Source organism: Siphateles boraxobius, unplaced genomic scaffold (assembly GCF_051911475.1).
Source record: "Siphateles boraxobius isolate OS27281-9 unplaced genomic scaffold, OSU_SipBor_1 65, whole genome shotgun sequence".
NCBI lineage: Eukaryota > Metazoa > Chordata > Actinopteri > Cypriniformes > Leuciscidae > Siphateles > Siphateles boraxobius.
Window position 1 is genome coordinate 17,057,013 of NW_027509192.1, and position 20,319 is coordinate 17,077,331.

Consider the following 20,319-nt stretch of genomic DNA (forward strand, 5'->3'; position numbering starts at 1 on the left):
GTGCTGTGCAACACTTACCTGTCTTCGCTAGCAGCAGGGGGCGCGTTAGAAGGCGGATGGCCAGGTCCACGAATGCACCAAGCTGCCTGCTGGCGACCAGGGGGGTGCTGAGGGGTGTAAGGCCATACAGGGTCACACCGCCAGACTGGCCCACTCTGGACCCATAAACGGATAAATTTGCTCTTTCTTTGAAGTGTGGTTATCGCTTGCTCCACTTTTTCTGGGGGGGAGCCAGCGGCGGAACAGACACACACACACAAACAAAGACTCCAACCGGCCCTCACACGGGGGGAGGGAGTGACCAACTCCAAGAGCATCCTCATCCATCCCTGGGCGGCCCGCTCCGGAATGCTTTCGCTGTTGCTTGCCACGTGGATTAGCAACACCTGGAGCGGGCTGGGTGTCCCTACTGCGGCCGGTTCCATGCTGAGGCCTGGGTGGAGGCTGCTGCGGAGGCCCAGCGGGAGCAGCAGCCAGGGAACGCCCTCTGCGACGAGCAGGCGGAGGAACTGCCACCGGCGGTAGAGTGGAGGCAGCAGCTTCCCATCGTGGCAGGATGTGCCGGATGAACTCCGTGTGTGCTTGGGCGGCAGAGAACTGTTGGATGCAGTTCTCCGCCGCGTTGCCGACCAGCCCAACCTGGGAAATTGGGCAGACCAGGAACCGAAGCTTGTCCGCATCCGCCATATCAACCAGGCAGAGCCAACGATGGCACTCCTGGACCACTAAGGTGGACATCGCCAGACCGATCGGGCACACAATAACACTCGTGCCCCGGAGGGCGAGGTCGGATGCAGTGTGGTGCTCACCTAAGAGCGCACGGTCTGGGCTACCCTCAGTGCATGTCCATGGTTGCCCTGGCCTGACAGACCTAAAGCAACGCCATGGCACGCAAGAGGAGAGGGCTTGCCCACAGGCTTTGTAAGCTCTGCCCGTCGGAACGGACGAAAACTCACAGGCCTTAGGGGGGAGACGAGGATCCCCCCAAATGGCAGCAGCCACCAGACACAGGTGCACCTGTATCGACAGACCGCTCCATTGGAGGGATAGCCTCGCAACCCTTCACCGCTCCTTCCTCAAGGGTAGTATGGGGGAAAAGTTATTCAGGCAGTGTCTGTCAGAGAAAGGTGCCGTCCACAACCTGGTAAGCTCTCCGTGCATTTCGGGAAAGAAAGGCACTGGGGTGGCGAGCTGAGAACCAGCGTGCCCCGCACGGAGATACCAATCCTCCAACCGAGACTGAACGGGACACGGTGGAGGTTCCAATTCGAGCCCGGCAGCCTCGGCGGCCCGTTTCAGCATAGCTGACATTTCTGGATATGGCTTGGGCAATGTTACACTCTCAGAGGGAGATAAAACAGCCAAGTTGTCATTTCCAGAGGACAGCTCACCCTCCGATGCTGCTATCGACATCTTATCCTCTGGGGGAACCCCCATTGAAACAGTTGATCAGTCCATTACAGAGGGACCAGCATGCTTAACAGGAATTCCATCGGCTGCGGTGTGATGGAGGAGTGAGGAGCCCACAGGAAATGGTTACCGGGCGAGACATCCATCACTATCCTCCGATCACCCATCCCACACGGCACCCGGGGGTGGAGCATGGTAATTGGGACTCGCGCTTTGCGGACAAAGGCGAGTCTCAATCTCAACACCGCGACAGTCATATTCCCGCAATGTGACCATGAGCCGTCCACAAAAGCTGCCTCAGTGTGCTGAAAATATAAATATATATATATACATATTTATATACTCATAAATATATAGCTCAAACACGTGATGCAACAATTGTGACCATCAGAGAGGAAAAGGGAACGACCGCATCCAGAAACGCACAGGTGGAATGACATCTTGAAAAAGAAGCAAACGCACCCGTGTTGCTCTTTCAGGAAATAGGACCCGTCACCAGTGCCGGAGCACACAGGGGAATGACCGCGGCAACACTGAACAGTGAACTGAAACAGTGAAGTATTCACTTTTCTGCCCTCTAACCAGCCGTCAACACACTTAAACATTTAGAATTTGTTGCTGTTAAAACAGAAGTTGAGAGCTCAAAGCTCGCGATCACCGCTGCACTCGCGCTGTAGAAACCACCAGCACTGGGAGAGTCTTCCTGAAGAACACAGACACACTTGCTCGTTGTAAACAACTGCACTCTTCAGAGATATCAAACGATCGGCTCCGAAGCGAAAGGCAACTAGTGCGTGCATCCACTTCCGTATTTATAACCGCAATTCGGGGGCGGAGTGTGTGATGCGAATTACGCATACCAATTCCATTGGCTCGTTCAATAGTACTTGAAGATGATAGGCTCCCTGGCGTGATCCCCATTTCAGTCGGCGTCGACTACATCTGACGTTATCGACTGAAAGGGAACTGTGTAAACTAATCGCTGTATTTTATTAATTTTTATTATCAATGAAGTTGTATTATTATAATTGTGTCAAACAGCAGCACCTAAGAGATGTAATTAATATAGAGAGACAATTATGATATTATGTCCACAACCTGGTAAGCTCTCCGTGCATTTCGGGAAAGAAAGGCACTGGGGCGACGAGCTGAGAACCAGTGTGCCCCATCCCAGGGCAATGCTCCCGAGTGTAGCCGTGGGAACTGAAGACCAAATCGGAGTAAGGTGGGCTGGGTACCAAGGGGCAGATGGAGGGATGAAGGACCAAATTAACACCGCAGGCACAGGGGTCCAAGGCGAATCCGAAGGGTCAGAGAATTGAGGCGGAGATGAGGGCTCGGAAGAAAGAGCTGGAGACAGTGGGAGTGAGGACAAAGGAGAAGCCGGAGGGATGGAGTAGCCAGTGGAGCCAAAAGGGTGGAGGGATGAGGCATAGCCAGAGGCAGAACCAGTGTCTCAGGAAGATGAGCCAAGCCCGGCAACTGAGCAGAGCCAGGTAAAGGGTGTGGATCCACGGACCCAGCTGGAGCCAGCAGAGGGGGTAAAGCCAGAGAACCCAATGAAGTCAGCAGAGGAGGCGGAGCCAGTAAACTGGATGAAGCCTACAGAGGGGTGGAGACAGGGAGATGTGTAGAGCAAGCCAAGACGAAGGAGCCAGGGAGCTGGGTGGAACCAGTGGAGATGAAGGAGCCGGGCAGAACCAGCGGAAATTAAGGAGCCAGAGAGCCGGGCGGAACCAGCTGAGACAAAGAAGTTAATGGTGGAGGAAGGTGCTTGGGAACAAGTAGGAACTGGCGGATCCAATATTCAAAATTGAATAGAAGTGGATGCATTCTACCTCGTTATGGGGACATGGGTGGGGCTCCAGGATGTCCAATTTAATTAGTCCTCATATTGGGCCGTACATGGCAGCTGGCTGTAGCTCCAGGACAGACTTTTATGCTCAAGCTCAGGGTCTGTAGCAGGCTTGGGCTCAGTCTATGGGTCTGTGGCAGGCAGGTGGCAATCATTATTATTAAGTTATTGTTATTAAGTCCAGTCCAAAAAAGGTAACTGAGCGGTCGTGGTAATGGGTCTGATATGTTAGGTCTAGGGACTCACTAAAGTGGTCCCCAAAGGAGCGATCATCCTGGGAGAGAAGGAGGCTGCAAATATCTGGAAGATGTGTTTATATTCTCTAGCCGCTGTATTCGGATGAAAGGGAGAGGTGGAATCAATAACGGCCGTTTCACTTTTCTAATGAAATAAAACAAATAAAACAAATCAACACGGAACAAAATTTGGCGAAAGAGTTAATCTAACAGTTAGGCATCAACCATAGACAATAAAGGTCATTGAACTGAACCAAACAGAGGGCTTAAACGCAAACAGGATAAAGAGGAACTAAACAAGACACGGGTGAAGACAATCTGTCACCAAGGGAATAAAACAGACCCAGGGAAAACAGGAACCATCAAACTAAGTCATTGAAAAAATAAACTGTTTTGACAAAATGATTTACTGTTTGTCATGTTCTTTTAATAGTAATTATTGTAATACAGAATGTTATTGTATTAAATAATAATATCCTTGTAAGTATAACAAGTATAACACATTGAAACTGTATTAATTCTTTCTATATTATAATATTCCAGCAGCCACTGCCACAACAATCTCTTCAACTAATCTAACATCAGCTTCTACAAGTGAGTATGTTTATTCATGGACATTTGAGTAAACATGATAATAAGAAAATTATGTCAGTATTTTATTGGCATCCTCATGCTCAAGTAATATTCATGTACAGTTGTCTTTACACATCCTTAGAAAGTTATTCTGTTTTACTGTAACACGTAATAGGTACTTCGGTATTTCAGATCACATCCTGAGTATCAAACATCAGCGCCTACTAGTTAAAATGTTTATAATGTAACATAATATAAGTTATTCTTCTAACAAAAATACTTTGATTGTAAGTCAAAAATGAATTGTATGAACATATGCCATTATTAGCTTGTAAGTGTCACAATGAGCCACGCACTTCCTGGGTTAACATGGACTACATTTCCCATCATACACCTCCGTGGACTGATTACACCAAACACCATACACCTGCACTGTGCTAATTACACACACCTGCATCTCATTCACACACACACACATACAAACCACTTCCACGCACCACACCAGTGCGAAGTCTTGACTTTCCTGGATATCATTTCTAAGTGTTATTTCCCGAGTTTGATTTCTGTGTTTGACCTTTGGATTGTTTATCGTTGCTGACCCTTCTCTGCCTGCCCTTACCCTGGACTGTTTTACTGTACTCTGATTCTCTCTGCCTGCCTTGACCCTTTGCTTGTTATCTGGTTTGTCTCTGCCTTGTCTCCGTTGCCCTGTTTGCTGTTGTTGATTCCTGCCTTTTTGACTACTATAATGCGAATGGATCCCCTTGTGTCTGCTGCATACAGAAGACCTGCAAGCATACAGAAGAACCCTGCAAGCTCACAGTACCCCCTGAGCCTGAGAATCTTCACGTCATGCCAACCATCAAGCCTGCCACCGGATCGGTCTATGGCCGTCCAGGACTGGTTTGCAGCGTGGCAGATTCCCCGCTGATGTCTGCACATGGTGCCAAGAGGGCCATCATTCCAGGGTCTCATCTCGCCGAGACAATCCAGCCAGAGTCTCGTCCCGCCGAGACCTTCCAGCCTGAGCCTCGTCCACCTCGAGCCAAGCCAAACACTGCTCACGTCACATCCGCCGGGCCAGACACTGTCCACGTCACGTCCACCGAGCCAGAGGCGGTCCACATCACATCCGCCAAGCCAGAGGCTGTCCACGTCACGTCCGCCGAGCCAGAGGCTGTCCACGTCACGTGCGCTGAGCCAGAGCCTGTCCACGTCACGTCCGCCAAGCGAGTGTCTTTGGACAAGATGGCCACTGCCGAGCCAGTGTCTCCGGACAAGATGGCCGCCGCCGAGCCAGTGTCTCCGGACAAGATGGCCATCATGTCTGTTCCTGAGCCGGTGTCTGTTCTTGAGCCGGTGTCTGTTTCTGAGCTGGTGTCTGTTCCTGAGCCGGTGTCTGTTCCTGAGCCGGTGTCGGTTCTGTTTGTTCCTGAGCCGGGGTCTGTTCCGGCACATAACCCCATAGCTGCCCCCAAGGAAATTTTTGGTGAGGGGCAGTAGGTCCCCTGATGGGGTCATGGAGGCCGAGTCACCTTGGCCACTTGAACTGTCTGATCCATATTGTTCCCCTGAACTGTCTGACCAACCTTGGCCACCTGAACTATCTGGCCCACCCTGGCCACCTGAACTGTCTGGTCCACCTTGGTCCCCTTTACTGTCTTATCCACCCTGGCCACCTGAACTGTCTGATCCACCTCGGTCCCCTGCACAGCCTGCTCCTCCCTGGCCGCCAGCACAGTCTTCTCCGCCCTGGTCGCCTGCTTTGCCTTGGTCGCCTGCACAATCTGCTCCACCCTGGTCGCCTGCACAGCCTGGTCCGCCCACGCTCCACGACCCAGGTCCGCCCATGCTCCACGACCCAGGTCTGCCATTGCAATGCCCTGGTCCCGTTCGCCTGTACGGACCTGGCCCTCCATCCCTCCCCCAAGACCACCTCCGCTTCACCTCCCTCCTGAACTCTTATGTTTTTTTTTTTTGGTTTTTTTTTGAGCGTCTGGAAGCCGCTTTTAAACGGGGGCTCTGTCACAATTAGCCACGCACTTCCTGGGTTAACATGGACTACATTTCCCATCATGCACCTGCCTGGACTGATTACACCAAACACCATACACCTGCACTGTGCTGATTACACACACCTGCATCTCATTCACACACACACATATAAACCACTTCCAGGCACCACACCAGTGCAAAGTCTTGACTTTCCTTGATATCATTTCTGAGCGTTCTTTCCCGAGCTTGATTTCTGTGTTTGACCTTTGGATTGTTTATCGTTGCTGACCCTTCTCTGCCTGCCCTGACCCTGGACTGTTTTACTGTACTCTGATTCGGTCTGCCTGCCTCGACCCTTTGCTTGTTATCTGGTTTGTCTATGACGTGTCTCCGTTGCCCTTTTTGCTGTTGTCGATTCCTGCCTGTTTGACTACTCTAATAAATGCTGCGAATGGATCCCCTTGTGTCTGCTGCATCATTACAGTAAATAATATTTCGTAAATGTTTGTTTTTATTTCTTTACATGTCCATATATCACAGCTTCCCCTGTCACTACAAGCAATTCTTCAACTGTCCCTCAAACATCTGCTGAAACAACTTCTATAAGTGAGTATTGTTCACGGACAACTGTGTAAACTAGTAGCTGTATTTTATTAATTTTTATTACCAGTGAACTTGTATTATGATAATTGTGTCAAACAGCAGCACCTACGAGATGTAATTAATAAAGATAGACAATTATGACATTTCAGTTGAAAAAACTGTATTAACGCAGTTTACAGATGCTGTCATATCATCTTTTATTAAAATGTCCATTAATGTCATTTTAAGTATGTCAACAAATATTACTTGCATAATGTTTCTATTCATAAATCTAAATATTTTAGCACCCTCTGCAACAATAAGCTCTTCTTCAAATGAGTCTAAAACATCAGCTTCTTCAAGTATTCTTATTCATGGACAATCTAGTCAACATGTTATTAAGAAAATTATATCAGTAGTTTATTCATTTTAGTGAAAATTTTAATTTTAAGCATGTCAATTAATATAACTTGATTTATGTTTTCTATTCATACATCTAAATATTTTAGCCACTACAAGCTTCAACTGACTTCTTCAACTGACTCAAAAACATCATCCTTTTCAAGCGAGTATTTTTATTCATGGACAACTGAGTAAACACATTAATAGGAAACTTATTTCAGTAGTTCGTTCATTTTAGTGCTAATGTGGTACATTTTAATAATAATAACAATAAAAACACTAGACAAGGAACTGAACAACACACAGGACTTAAAAAGCAAACAGCATGACACAGGATAATCAGAAACGTCTCGGTTACGTATGTAACCCTAGTTCCCTGAATAGGGAACGAGACGCTGCGTCAAACGGTGTGGGAACGCCCCTGCATGTGCGTCCTGAAGCACGTATGAAATCAGTCCAATGGAGAGACGGGACGTCATAGGCGGGTAACGTCATCGACCAGGAAACTATAAAGCACCCCGAAATCACAACCGCGACAGCTTCTGATAGGCCTGAAGCAAGTCGATCATGGGCATGAAGGGAGTATGGCCTAACTACGCAGTGTCTCGTTCCCTATTCAGGGAACTAGGGTTACATACGTAACCAAGACGTTCCCTTTCAAGGGAACTCGAGCTGCGTCAAACGCTTTGGGAACGCTAATACCCACGTCGCCATAAGAGCAAGTCCCCGTCATGTGAAATCAGAGTGCACAGAGGACGAGAGCACCTGCGCCCCCGGAGTGGAGCTGAGGTCAAGGTCATAAAACCTAACAAATCTGTGCGGTGAGGACCAGCCTTCCGCATCACAGACAACATGGAGAGAAACTCCTGACAATAAGCCTTTGGAAGCATCCATACTCCAAGTCGAGTGAGCTCGTACAGCCAAGGGTGAAGGCTGACCAGCCGAATCGTAAGCAAGTGAAATGGCCTCAACCACCAACTTGCTCGTACTCTGTTTAGATGCAGGACACCCCTTCCTGGGTGGCCCAAAGCAAACGAACAACTGTTCAGACTTCCTCCACAGGGCAACTCTGTGGACATAAGCATCTAAAGTCCTAACTGGGCAGAGTAAATTAAGTTTCTCCTGGTCTGACGACATAAAGGGAGGAGGACAGAAAGCCTGCAGAACTATAGGTCTAGCAACATTAGAAGGGACCCTAGGAACATAGCCTAGGTTGGAGGAAGGCCTTCACCATACCAGGCGAGAATTCCAGGCACGAGGGGGGAACCGAGAGTGCTTGAATGTCTCCAATTCTCTTAAGAGACGAAATAGCAAGAAGAAAGATAGTCTTTAGAGAGAAGAATTTCTCAGGAACCTCTTCAACGGGCTCGAACGGAGATAGGGAGAGACCTTCTAGTACGATGGCCAGATCCCAGGTCGGCACCCTCGTGCGAACTGCTGCCTCAGAGAACCACGAAGAAAGTCAGTTATAAGCCGGTGTCTCCCCAAAGAGACTCCACTGAAAGGGACATGGTAAGTAGCTAGTACCGCCACGTACACCTTTAGTGTGGAGGGGGATAGCCCTTAGGAGAAACGCTCCTGCAGGAACTCCAGCACTGCACCCACTGGGCAGGTAACTGGGTCCAGCTGATGTTCTCCACACAACCAAGAGTGCTTGAATGTCTCCAATTCTCTTAAGAGACGAAATAGCGAGAAGAAAGATAGTCTTTAGAGAGAAGAATTTCTCAGGAACCTCTTCAACGGGCTTGAACGGAGCTAGGGAGAGACCTTCTAGTACGATGGCCAGATCCCAGGTCGGCACCCTCGTGCGAACTGCTGGCCTCAGCCTCAGAGAACCACGAAGAAAGTCAGTTATAAGCGGGTGTCTCCCCAAAGAGACTCCACTGAAAGGGACATGGTAAGCACCTAGTTCCGCCACGTACACCTTTAGTGTGGAGGGGGATAGCCCTGAGGAGAAACGCTCCTGCAGGAACTCCAGCACTGCACCCACTGGGCAGTTAACTGGGTCCAGCTGGTGTTCTCCACACAAAGTAGTGAAAAGTCTCCACTTCAAGGCATATAACTTCCTTGTGGAAGGAGCTCTGGAGTGGAGGATGGTCTCAACAACCTCGGGCACTCCTGTACCATAGCGTCCAACCCCAGAGGGGCTGGATGGCTTAGAGAGAACCACAGTGGACAGTGTGATGTCTCTCTGGAAGCAAACAGGTCTACCTCGGCATGACCGAAACTTTTCCATAGGAGCTCCACAACCTCGGGGCGGAGTCTCCATTCCCTGGGCCTCGGCCCCTGCCTCGACAGGATGTCTGCCCCTGATTTAGATACCCTGGGATATAAATTGCCCTCCATGAAAGAAGCTTCCCCTGGGACCATAGAAGGATCTGGCGAGCCAGCTTGTATAACGGGCGCGAACGCAGACCTCCCTGGTGATTTATGTAGGAGACCACCGATGTGTTGTCTGACCGAACAAGAACATGATGGCCTCTCAGGTCTGGGAGGAAGTGTTCCAGAGCCTGAAACACTGCCAACATTTCTAGACAATTTATGTGCCACGAGAGATGATGGTCCCGCCACAGACCCTGAGCAGAGCGACCACTCATGATCGCCCCCCCAGCACGTGAGGGAGGCATCCGTAGTTAGCATTACACGACAACAGGGAGTTCCCAGCACGGGCCCATGTGATAGGAACCAAGGTTCTTTCCACATGGCCAGGGCACGAAGACCCTGATCATGCAGACCGGGTTTCCCCTCGGGGAGAACCCCTTGGCCCTGAGCCACCACTGCAACGGTCTCATGTACAGCAGGCCGCAAGGTATAACATTGGACGCTGCTGCCATCAGACCTAACAGTCTCTGAAACTGTTTCATAGTGAGTGACTGGCCTAGCTTTGCTTGTTTGACGGCCGTGAGGATCGAAGCGATACGAGCAGGAGACAGGCGTGCCTGCATCGTCGTCGAATCCCAGATTACACCCAGAAAAGTGGTCCTCTGTAGCGGAGATAGCACACTTTTCTTGGCTTTGAGCCTCAACCCCGGTTTCTTGCCGAGGTTGCTGAGATGCTGAGCCGCCATGCAGATGGCCCTGGAGTCCAGAGCCAGAGCTGCATACATACATTTCGTAAATGTTCGGGGAGAGAGAGCTTGGCCGAACGGAAGTACCCGATATTGGCACGCTTCGCCCCCGAAAGCGCACCTCAGGAACTTCCTGTGTTGTGGAAGGATAGACACATTGAAGTAAGCGTCCTTGAGATCTTTTGTGACAGACCAGTCCTCGGATCTAATCTGTGGCACGATTTGTCTCAACATTTTGAACTTTAGTTACATGACGGAAACGTACAGAACTAATAAAATCAAAATGGGACGCAACCCCCCATCCTTCTCTGGAATGATGAAATACCGGCTGCAAAACCCGATGTCCCTGCTGGAGGGAGGTACATATTCTATGGTCCCTATGTCCAACAGGATTTTCACCTCTTGTTCCATTACCAGAACCTGTTCGGGGCTCACCACGGTGGGACGAAAGCCCCTTTTGGTCTGCAGCACCCAACGAGAAATAGTTGGCAGTAGCTTCGCGCTGCCAAGAATTCTACTAGAGGTACCAGCCTCTCGAGACTGGTTCCTAGATTTAGCTTTTGCTGGGCAATCAGCCCGTCGCCATGTAACGGCGAACCGGCAGGGAACGACTGAACTGACTGCTCTTGGGCCCTCCTCGGAGGGGGTCACTACGTTTCTGGGTGGCACCTGAGATATGTACTCGCCGGAGGCCGCTGCGCCCTGTAACACACGAGGTGGCAGGGTTAGCATAACGGTCCCCCGAGGGCACCGAAGGGAGACGGGCACCGTAAAAAGAGGTGTTAACCGCTCTGCTTCGGTGGGGAACTGCCCTTGATGGCCTGCGCCCTCGGACGTCAGGCCTTTTCTTTGCAGCTTTTTTGGAAATAATGACGGTCCTCAGATCCGTCTTATCCCTTGAAGGCTGCTGTTGAGCACGCTTTCCGTGTCCCCAGACTTTTTCTGGGGGAACAAGTCAAGCAATGCTCTGTTTTTGTGTGGCACGGTGTGAGGAGCTGTTTTTAAAAGTTTGGGGCTGCTCCCGCTCAGCAACCCCGGAGACATGAGTCTGGCGAGGGAGAAGTTTTTGGAAGGCAGCCGTTTCTTGTATGGCTGATTCCTGAACCCTCTCGACGACCGTGTTTACTGCTTCGTCGAAGAGGCCAGATCAAGAGATAGGAAAATCCATAAAAATATTTTCTCATTTTCTTTAATATTGCTCAAATTGAGCCAGAAATGTCTCTCAGTGGCCACCAGGGCTGCCATAGAACGGCCGATAGAAATAGCCGTCTCCTTGACGACCCCGAGAGACAAATCTGTGGCTTGACGCAGTTCGCAGTTCGCGTTCGTTTAATTTGCTTTTTTAAACGAACGTCCTGCTTATCTGCCGGCCAATCGATATGTAATGTTTCGACCGCTCTCGTTACAACCTCAACGAGCTCCTCAAAAGCATGAGACTGAGGTGCCGAATCCTCAGTATCACGAGTATAAACACTAACAACATCCAGTCCCTCGGAACTGGATCGCTGTAGTGCCTGTATCATGCTGGAAGAAACCGCAGCTCGTGCTTCCGAACCCTGATACGAGGCATTAAATCTGTCAGGTGAAGTCAGAGATAAGGCAGAGCCCGTCTCTAAACCCACTGACAAATCCATTCACGAACCCAAAGTCTGAAGTCTTGAGCCTTGGGGAACGCGAGCCTGGGCGTCCTCATTAAAAACGCCAGGCGGGATCGGAGTGTCCGCAAGGGAAGCACAAAACAGTGCTCACAGTCAGCGCCCTTGATCGCTGACTGTGCATACTCCTCTCCCAAACGAACAACACATAGATTGTGTGTATCCCCGCCTGTTAGATAGCCCGAGAAGGGAGGAACACACTTTCTATATGGCTGTTCGCTCGCCATGTCTCTCAATATATATATATATATATATATATATATATATATATATAGAGAGAGAGAGAGAGAGAGAGAGAGATTTTTGAATTAGTGAGAAAACTCCTTTTTTCTGGTCGATGACATCACCCGCCTATGACGTTCCGTCTCTCCATTGGACTGATTTCATACGTGCTTCAGGACACACACCAAACAAAAGATCTTAGGGAGGGCGAGGTATAATCCATACTGGGGTGGGCAGAAATGCCAAGACACCCAGGCGAAAGAGTCCATGGAGAGAGAAACCAAGGAGTGGCTGGTCGAGGCAGGAACCACAGAGTAGTAGATGAGGAAGGCCTCTTGCAACACCAGTGACACTTTGAACAGGGCGTAGCCGTGGGAATTGAAGACCAAATTGGAGTAAGGTGGGCTGGATACCAAGGGGTAGATGGATGGATGAAGGACCAAATTGACACTGCAGGCACAGGGGTCCAAGGCGGAACCGAAGGGATAATTGAAATGGAGATGAGGGCTCGGAAGAAAGAGCTGGAGGCAGTGGGAGTGAGGAAAAAGGAGAAGCCAGAGGGACGGAGTAGCCGGTGGAGCCAAAAGGGTGGAGGGATGAGGCATAGCCAGACGCAGAGCCGGTGTCTCAGGAAGATGAAGCAAGCCTGGCAAATGAGCGGAGCCAGCGAAGGGTGTGGATCCACGGACCCAGTTGGAGCCAGCCGAGAGGGTAAGGCCAGAGAACCCAATGAAGTCAGCAGAGGAGGAGGAGCCAGTAAACTGGATGGAGCCTGCAGAGGGGTGGAGCCAGGGAGTTGTTGAGAACAAGCCAAGACGAAGGAGCCAGGGAACTGGGTGGAACCGGTGAAGGTGAAGGAGCAGGGCAGAACCAGCGGAAATTAAGGAGCTAGAGAGCTGGGCGGAACCAGCTGAGACAAAGAAGTTAATGGTGGAGGAAGGGCTTGGGAACAAGTAGGAACTGGCATGTCCAATATTCAAAATTGAATAGAAGGGGATACATTCTACCTCGTTATGGGGACATGGGTGGGACTCTGCTCCAGGATGTCGAATTTAATTAGTGGTCATATTGGGCCGTACATGGCAGCTGGCTGTTGCTCCAGGACAGACTTGTATACTCAGGCTCAGGGTCTGTAGCAGGCTTGGGCTCAGTCTATGGGTCCGGGGCAGGCAGGTGGTAAACATAGTCTTCCTGCACCTCATCCACAGTGAAAGAGAAATCACTCATGGCAAGAAATAACTCTACAAAATCTATAAAACCTCCCTCCAGGATCAAAAATGGGCAGGGAAATAGTTATTTCAACATGTTATTAAGTCCAGTCCAAAAAAGGTGATCAGTGAGTGGTCGTGGTAATGGGTCTGATATGTTAGGTCTAGGGACTCACTAATGTGGTCCCCAAAGGAGCGATCATCCTGGGAGAGAAGGAGGCTGCAAATATCTGGAAGATGTGTTTATATTCTCTAGCCGCTGTATTCCGTTATGGTTTAGGCAGGCGAAGGATGAAAGGGAGAGGTGGAGCCAATAACAGCCGTTTCACTTTTCTAATGAAACAAAACAAAGAAAACAAACCAACACAGAACAAAATTTGGCGCAAGAGTTAATCTTACAGTTAGGCATCAAACGTAGACAATACAGGTCATTGAACTGAACTAAACAGAGGGTTTAAATGCACACAGGATAAAGAGAAACTCAACAAGACACGGGTGAAGACAATCTGTCACCAAGGGAATAAAATAGCCGTTACAATTATTGTAATACATAATGTTATTGTATTAAATAAACATATCCGTGTAAGCATAACAAGTATTACACATTGAAACTGTATTAAAGGGTAACTAAACCCCTGGTCAGAGCCTGACTCCACCCACTGGTAATATTTGAAAAATGCTGGAAAAGTGGGCAGAGCCCAGCGGAGGGGGGCGTGCACCTGAGACGCATCTCTCTGTATGGAACCTGCCTACGTCACCTGCAACCGCTACGTCACGTACCACCGCAAACATCCAATAGGAAAATTCAATTGCAGTAGCCACCGTTCAACCTGAAGAGGGCAGCACTCAGACGTTTTTAAACCATATATTGTAGAATTAAAATACTTTAAACCCAAATGTCAAAATTTTTTACTGGAATCAATGAACAGCATTTAGGAAGCTCCATTCTTTCAGATCATTAAATAAAAAAAGTTGTTTTAGTGTTTAGTTACCCTTTAATTCTTTCTATATTATAATATTCCAGCAGCCACTGCCATAACAATCTCTTCAACTAATCAAACATCAGGTTCTACAAGTGAGTATGTTTATTCATGGACATTTGAGTAAACATGATAATAGGAAAATTATATCAGTATTTTATTGACATCCTCATGCTCAAGTAATATTCATGTACAGTTGTCTTTACACATCCTTAGAAAGTTATTCTGTTCTCTTACAAGAGGTTCTCTCGTATTGCATAAGCTAGCTTACGCTACGGGTAAAGTCATCTTTGCTCGAGATATTGAAGCCAAAAATTATCCTTAATTTTTTATTTATTGTCAACGCAGTGCAGCAGCCAGCAGACCTAGAGCAGGCCATCTTGCGTGCCCATTGGCTGCCCTGCGGCAACTGCTGCAGCCTACCACTGAGCCTCGCGCGTGACGTCATGTCCAATGAGGGCGCTTCGTGCCCTTACGCGTCATAGTCTGCCAAAATGGGGGTGGCTTAGCGTATAAAAGCTAGGCTCGTAGGCTGCGTCACTGATTTCCTCATCTTCAGCGAAGCTCTCCGCATCGCTGGACTCTGAGAGAAGCCGGCGCCGCCGGCACCGGTGAAACCAGCGACCAGCAAGCAGAGGAAAGAGCCTGAGGAAGCCGGCCGTCTTCGCCGCCTTCAGCCTTCCGTGCCTGCTACGCCATATCATTTTAATGCTATTGCTTTCTGTGTTCGCCGCTGCGACACTCACTTTCAGAAAGAACGCGAGCCGTTATTCTAAAAATGTCTCGCATTTCCTGTGGCTCGTGCTGAGCCCCGCCCAGCGCCAGAGACCGCCATGTGATCTGCGCTCTCTGCCTGGGCCGGAACATGGGAAGCGCTTCCGCAGTCGACCCTGCGGGCTCGACTCGAGGCCTTCGCTGTGGATACTGTCACCCCGGAGCTCGCCGGATTACGTTACATCCCGCCAGCTTCTCTCTCTCCTTCTCCGCCCCTCCCGGACGTGCACCTGCCGGCTTTGGCCCGCACTGCCGCCGCCTCAGGGGATGAAAGCTGAAGGAACAGACCTAGGTGACAGCTGTTCCATCCTGACATCGGACAGCGAGGAGTGGTCAAGTTCTCATCACTCCGCCTCCTCCTCGATCCAGGAAAGCTACAAAAGCTACTGCAGCGGCGTATTCGGCAGCCAACGAGCCTGTAATACAACCCGCTCGCCTGCACACAACCGCCATTGCTACGGCGACCCAGACAAATCTCTCAAAAGATGGTTGAGTCCCGCCGTGGCCGGACCACCATTGAAACATCTCGTCCTGTCAGTCCCCTTAGAAAAGGCTACTGCAGCGATGTATTCGGCAGCCAACGAGCCGGTAATGCAACCCGCTCGCCTGCAAAATCTCAAGAGTATAACTTCTGGTTATCCGGCTCATGCCGTGGTGCTCTAAGTGTAGCAATGTGCCCACATCTCAGTGTTCACCCCTACACGCAAGCACGTTACCCCCGTGTCTCTCACACTCACAGAGCCCACTCTCATAAAGCTGGCAAATGCCGCTCGAGTGTTATATGTAGAGAATGTGCCCACAAATCTGTGCTCACATCTACTCGCTCCCCGCTCTGTTACACGGCAACAGCCTCACAGCGGCCATGTTATGAATGTAAGTCACGTGCCCGCCCACGAGCGCTCACGCTTACTGAAAAACACTTCGCCCCAGGCTCCGCTCACGATAAATATCGCTACGTAATGTTCCCCATTCCCAGTAATCGGGTCATCACAAGTGATACAGGTAGTTACAGCTGTCAGCGAGCCGCCGTTACCGAGATAAGAGGGCGTGCGCGCATGGCTATGAATGTAAGTTACGTGCCCGCTTACGAGCGCTCACGCTTACTGACAAACGCTTCGCCCCAGGCTCCGCTCGCGCACAATATTATCACAAAACGTTCCCCATTCAAAGCAATCGGGACGGCATAAGTGATACAGCCAGCCATTGCTGTCAGCGAGCCACCGTATTCGAGATCCGAGGGCGCGCGCATGGCTATGAATGTAAGTTACGTTCCCGCTTACGAGTGCTCATGCTTACTAATAAACGCCCGGCGTTGCTAGCGCATCACAAAGTTATCTCAAATGTTCCCCGTTCAAGCAATCGGGACGTCACATGTGAAACTATGAAGGTAAAATGATGACATAAAGAAGCTCTCCTGGTTGAGCTGAACTATATGGTGAATAGTTATATGGACCAGCAACGCCGCTCTGTATACCCTGTTTGTGCTTATAACATGTGCTGGCCCGCTTTGCCGGCCACCTGTTCCCACTTATCTATATTCCCCGGGAATCCCTGGGACTCAAGAAGTGGAGGCTGGGCGCGCACGGTGTTGACAATGGGTTCCCGTAGCGTAAGCAACCTCTCGTAAGAGAACGATACTCGGTTACTAATGTAACCTCGGTTCTCTCTAGAAGAGGGAACAAGTATTGAGTAACCTGACCGTGCAGGCTCCACGAGCGTTTTTTGCTTCAGCTAATGAAACCAGTGACGCAGCCTACGAGCCTGGCTTTTATACGCTAAGCCACCCCCATTTTGCCGGGCTATGACGTGTAAGGGCGCGAAGCGCCCTCATTGGATGTGACGTCACGCGCGAGGCTCAGTGGTAGGCTGCAGCAGTTGCCGCAGGGCAGCCAATGGGCACGCAAGATGGCCTGCTCTAGGTCTGCTGGCTGCTGCACTGCGTTGACAATAAATACAAAATTAAGGATAATTTTTGGCTTCAATATCTCAAGCAAAGATGACTTTACCCGTAGCGTAAGCTAGCTTACGCAATACTCGTTCCCGCTTCTAGAGAGAACCGAGGTTACGTTAGTAACCGAGTATCGTTTTACTGTTACACATAATAGGTACTTCGGTATTTCAAATCACATCCTGAGTATCAAACATCAGCGTCTACCAGTTATAATGTGTACATAATACAAGTTATTCGGTAACACTTTAAGGTAAGGGTACATGAATTATCATAAATTCATGCATGAATTTTGCATTCATTCATGCATTAATATCTCATGAATCATCAGGAACTAACACAAGTTCAACATTTTTCATTCATGACTTCATGGATGAACAACACCTTAATTAAAACATTAAGTAAGATGAGCAAATCATCATGATTTATGATTTATTTCGCATGATCGTGATGTTTTCTTTGTTCACAGTTATGCCACCATTAATAGCACATTGTTCATCAGTGTTTCAAAGGACTAGTCACCACTTTAGTTGAGGGGCCACACACATTATGAAGTCATTGATAGATAATGCTTAGTTAATGATGACTACTGTATTTGAATGTCAACAGAATTTGTGTGCTATGAGTTGCGATTGGTCTATTTTGGGGTCTGTCCAATACAGTAGTCATCATTAACTAAGCATTATCTACCAATGACTTCATCATGTGTGTGGCCCCTCAACTAAATTGGTGACTAGGTCACTGACCTAGACAAAGAACAAAGAAAACATAATGATCATGCGTAATAAATCATAATTCATGATGATGTGCTCATCTTAGTTAATGTTTTTTAATTAAGGTGTTGTTCATCCATGAAATCATGAATGAAAAACGTTGAACTCGTGTTAGTTCCTGATGATTCATGAGATATTAATGCATGAATGAATGCAGAATTCATGCATGAATTTATACATGAATTCATGATAATTCATGTACCCTTACCGTAAAGTGTTACCAGTTATTCTTCTAACAATAATACTTTGATTGTAAGACAAAAATGAATTGTATGAACATATGCCATTGTTAGCTTGTAAGTAATATTTCGTAAATGTTTGCTTTTATTTCTTTACATTTCCATATATCACAGCATCCCCTGTCACTACAAGCAATTCTTCAACTGTCTCTCAAACATCTGCTGAAACAACTTCTACAAGTGAGTATTGTTCACGGACAACTGTGTAAACTAATAGCTGTATTTTATTAATTTTCATTACCAATGAAGTTGTATTATGATAATTGTGTCAAACAGCAGCACCTACGAGATGTAATTAATATAGATAGACAATTATGACATTTCAGTTGAAAAAACTGTATTAACGCAGTTTACAGGCACACAGGATATAGAGAAACTAAACAAGACACAGATGAAGACAATCTGTCACCACGGGAATAAACTAGACACAGGGAAAACAGGAACTAACAAACTAAGTCATTGGAAAAATAAACTGTTTTGACAAAATTATTTTCTGTTTGTCATGTTCTTATAATAGTAATTATTGTAATGCAGAATGTTATTGTATTAAATAAAAATACCCTTGTAAGCATAACAAGTATTACACATTGAAACTGCATTAATTCTTTCTATATACAAATATTCCAGCAGCCACTGCCACTACAATCTCTTCAACTAATCAAACATCAGCTTCTACAAGTGAGTATGTTTATTAATGGACATTTGAGTAAACAGGATAATAGGAACATTACATCAGTATTTTATTGACATCCTCATGCTCAAGTAATATTCATGTACAGTTGTCTTTACACATTCTTAGAAAGTTATTCTGTTTTACTGTTACACGTAATAGGTACTTCGGTATTTCATATCACGTCCTGAGTATCAAACATCAGCACCTACCAGTTAAAATGTTTATAATGTAACATACTATAAGTTATTCTTCTAACATTAATACTTTGATTGTAAGACAAAAATGAATTGTATGAACATATGCCATTGTTAGCTTGTAAGTAATATTTTGTAAATGTTTGCTTTTATTTCTTTACATGTCCAAAAATCACAGCATCCCCTGTCACTACAAGCAATTCTTCAACTGTCTCTCAAACATCTGCTGAAACAACTTCTATAAGTGAGTATTGTTCACGGACAACTGTGTAAACTAATAGCTCTATTTTATTAATTTTCATTACCAATTAAGTTTTATTATGATAATTGTATCAAACAGCAGCACCTACGAGATGTAATTAATATAGATAGACAATTATGACATTTCAGTTGAAAAAACTGTATTAACGCAGTTTACTGGCACACAGGATAAAGAGAAACTAAACAAGACACGGGTGAAGACAATCTGTCACCACGGGAATAAAATAGACACAGGGAAAACAGGAACTAACAAACTAAGTCATTGGAAAAATAAACTGTTTTGACAAAATTATTTACTGTTTGTCATGTTCTTATAATAGTAATTATTGTAATGCAGAATGTTATTGTATTAAATAAAAATATCCTTGTAAGCATAACAAGTATGACACATTGAAACTGTATTAATTCTTTCTATATTCAAATATTCCAGCAGCCACTGCCACTACAATCTCTTCAACTAATCAAACATCAGCTTCTACAAGTGAGTATGTTTATTCATGGACATTTGAGTAAAAATGATAATAGGAAAATTACATCAGTATTTTATTGACATCCTCATGCTCAAGAAATATTCATGTACAGTTGTCTTTACACATCCTTAGAAAGTATCCTGTTTTACTGTAACACGTAATAGGTACTTCAGTATTTCAAATCACGTCCTGAGTATCAAACATCAGCACCTACCAGTTAAAATGTTTATAATGTAACATAATATAAGTTATTCTTCTAACAATAATACTTTGATTGTAAGACAAATATGAATTGTATGAACATATGCCATTGTTAGATTGTAAGTAATATTTCGTAAATGTTCGTTTTTATTTCTTTAAATGTCCATATATCACAGCATTCCCCCCATCAACAATTATTACATTTCAGTTCAAAAAACGTCTCTGGTTACGTATGTAACCCTAGTTCCCTGAAGGGAACAAGACGCTGCGTGAAACACTGTGGGAACGCCCCTGCGTGAGTGCGTCATGAAGCACGTATGAAATCAATCCAAATGGCTAGACGGAACGTCATAGGCGGGTGACGTCATCAACCAGGAAACTATAAAGCACCCCCAAAACACAAGCGCGTCAGCTTCTGATAGACTGAGGCAAGTGATCTCGGGCATGCCGGGAGTATGGCATAGACACGCAGCGTCTCGTTCCCTTCAGGGAACTAGGGTTACATACGTAACCAGAGACGTTCCCTATCAGGGAACTCGAGCTGCTTGAAACGCTGTGGGAACGCCAATACCCACGTCGCCATACGAGCAAGTGTCCGCC

General features: G+C 47.3%; 1 protein-coding gene across 1 annotated transcript in view; it reads left to right on the top strand.

The window, feature by feature from the left end:
* LOC143721285 (uncharacterized) overlaps nt 1–20,319 on the top strand; it is a 223,163-nt gene that overhangs the window by 147,319 nt on the left and 55,525 nt on the right. Inside the window, exon 6 of the mRNA XM_077211572.1 lies at nt 18,035–18,100. Coding sequence (XP_077067687.1) covers nt 18,035–18,100 — 66 coding nt within the window. The remainder of the gene's footprint in view (nt 1–18,034; nt 18,101–20,319) is intronic.